This window comes from Penaeus vannamei, chromosome 36 (genome assembly GCF_042767895.1).
Source record: "Penaeus vannamei isolate JL-2024 chromosome 36, ASM4276789v1, whole genome shotgun sequence".
NCBI classification, from domain to species: Eukaryota; Metazoa; Arthropoda; class Malacostraca; order Decapoda; family Penaeidae; genus Penaeus; species Penaeus vannamei.
In genome coordinates, this window is record NC_091584.1 from 27,708,077 (window position 1) to 27,710,576 (window position 2,500).

At 30.8% G+C, this 2,500-nt stretch overlaps 1 protein-coding gene across 1 annotated transcript in view; it reads left to right on the plus strand.

Annotated features, from left to right (window-relative positions):
* LOC138859513 (uncharacterized) overlaps nucleotides 1-81 on the plus strand; it is an 8,395-nt gene extending 8,314 nt beyond the window's left edge. Inside the window, exon 6 of the mRNA XM_070114942.1 lies at nucleotides 1-81. This exon is cut by the window's left edge and continues 149 nt beyond it. Coding sequence (XP_069971043.1) covers nucleotides 1-81 — 81 coding nt within the window.
* The last annotated feature ends 2,419 nt before the right edge of the window (nucleotides 82-2,500 follow it).

Genomic DNA, 2,500 nt, shown 5'->3' on the forward strand with positions numbered 1-2,500 from the left:
CAGACACAGAACTTAAACAACAATTTAGACTTGTTCAAGTGTCCTCTAACACATACCTGGCTACACTTCACTTCGTTATAAACTGGTTATCCGATTCGTTGACAACCTGAGTAAAACCTTGATATAACACCTACGTAATGGATGGCTTAATCATGCACTAATTCAAATTTTCAAAATTTGAATCTTACTGAGCGCAGGTGACGGTTATTTTTAACGGTTATGAGTCTGTTTATATGTTGGGTTTTATTGCTAATGCGAAGAGAGCAACCGGTAGTAATAAGTGTAGTTTTGGTAACACCTGTTTGTATTGCGACTCATAAATAACACACACGAATACGCACATACACACATATAAACAAATACACATATACAGACAAAGACTCACAAATACAACACACAAACACTTACATACACATAAACAAACACACACACAAACACTTACATATACACATATAAACAAACACACACATATACAAACACAACCTCACAAATACAAAACACACAAACACTTACATACACATATAAACAAACACACACACAAACACTTACATACACATATAAACAAACACACACACAAACACTTACATACACATATAAACAAACACACACACAAACACTTACATACACAAATATAAACAAACAAACACACAAACACTTACATACACACATATAAACAAACATAAACACTTACACACATATATACAAACACACACAAACACTTACATACACACATATAAACAAACACACACAAAAACACTTACATACGCACATATAAACAAACACACACACAAACACATACACACATATAAACAAACACACACAAAAACACTTACATACGCACATATAAACAAACACACACACAAACACATACACACATATAAACAAACACACACACAAACACTTACATACACACATATAAACAAACACACACACAAACACTCACATACACACATATAAACAAACACAGATACACATAAACACTTACACACACACATATAAACAAACACACACACAAACACTTACATACACACATATAAACAAACACACAAACACTTACATACACACATATAAACAAATACACACACAAACACTTACATACACACATATAAACAAATACACACACACAAACACTTACATACACACATATAAACAAACACACACAAAAACACTTGCATACACACATATAAACAAACACACACAAACACTTACATACACATATAAACAAACACACACACAAACACTTACATACACACATATAAACAAACACACACACAAACACTTACATACACACATGTAAACAAACACACACACAAACAGTTATATACACACATATAAACAAACACACACACAAAAATTTACAAACATATATATATACAAATACACACACAAATACTTATATATACACATATAAACAAACACACACAAACACAGACAAAGACTCACAAATACAACACACACACAACACGCACCTACATACAAACACATACTCATCAACAAACACAAAGGTACAACACACACACGCATACAAACAAACACACACACATACACAAAAACAAACACACACACTGACTAAAATAGTGTAATATACTGAATGAAACACATATGTAGAGTATAACTATTAGACATATTGTTTCGAAAATACCTCAGTAACAAAATATAATTAGCAAATATATATTTCTAATTTTGACTAGTACTTTACACACTTTTTAATGATTTAATCTGTTTTTAGACTTATACGCATGGATATATATATATATATATATATATATATATATATATATATATATATATATATATATATATATATATATATATATATATATATATATATATATATATATATATATATATATATATATATATATATATATATATATATATATATAAGTGAGTTTGGTCACACGTATATGTATTTGTATATGTTTAAATAATGTGCATTATTCCAGCTTTCACTTGTATGTGTGTGTGCGTATGTGTATATGTGTTTGTGTGTGTGTGTGTGTGAGTGTGTGTGTGTGTTTATGTGTGTGTGTGTTTATGTGTGTGTGTGTGTGTGTTTATGTGCGCGTGTGTGTGTGTGCGTTTATGTGTGTGTGTGAGTGTATACGTTTATATGTGTGTGTGAGTATGTGCGTTTTTTCTCTTTCCTCTCTAAAATACTTTTTTTTCTTTCCTCAGGAAAAGGGATAAGCCATCACAAATTGGATAATAAATACTTACCAGATATTTCCACACCTTTATTTCCTCCTTTCCAAGAATATTTTGATCTACCTTTTTCCACCTCAACCGCCATTTTATCTTCAGGTTAAACCGACGTCACGCGCCCTTGCATTACCTGGAAACCCTCGATAATAAGGGTTTCCGATGTGGTATGGCATTATCTTTATTGGTATAAAAGGTATCTATGTTTTTTTTATTATATGCAGAGTATTTTTTCTCTGTGTAAAGAATGTTTATATGCGTGATGGTTGGTCTTATGTTTTTAAAAGACTATCCGTTT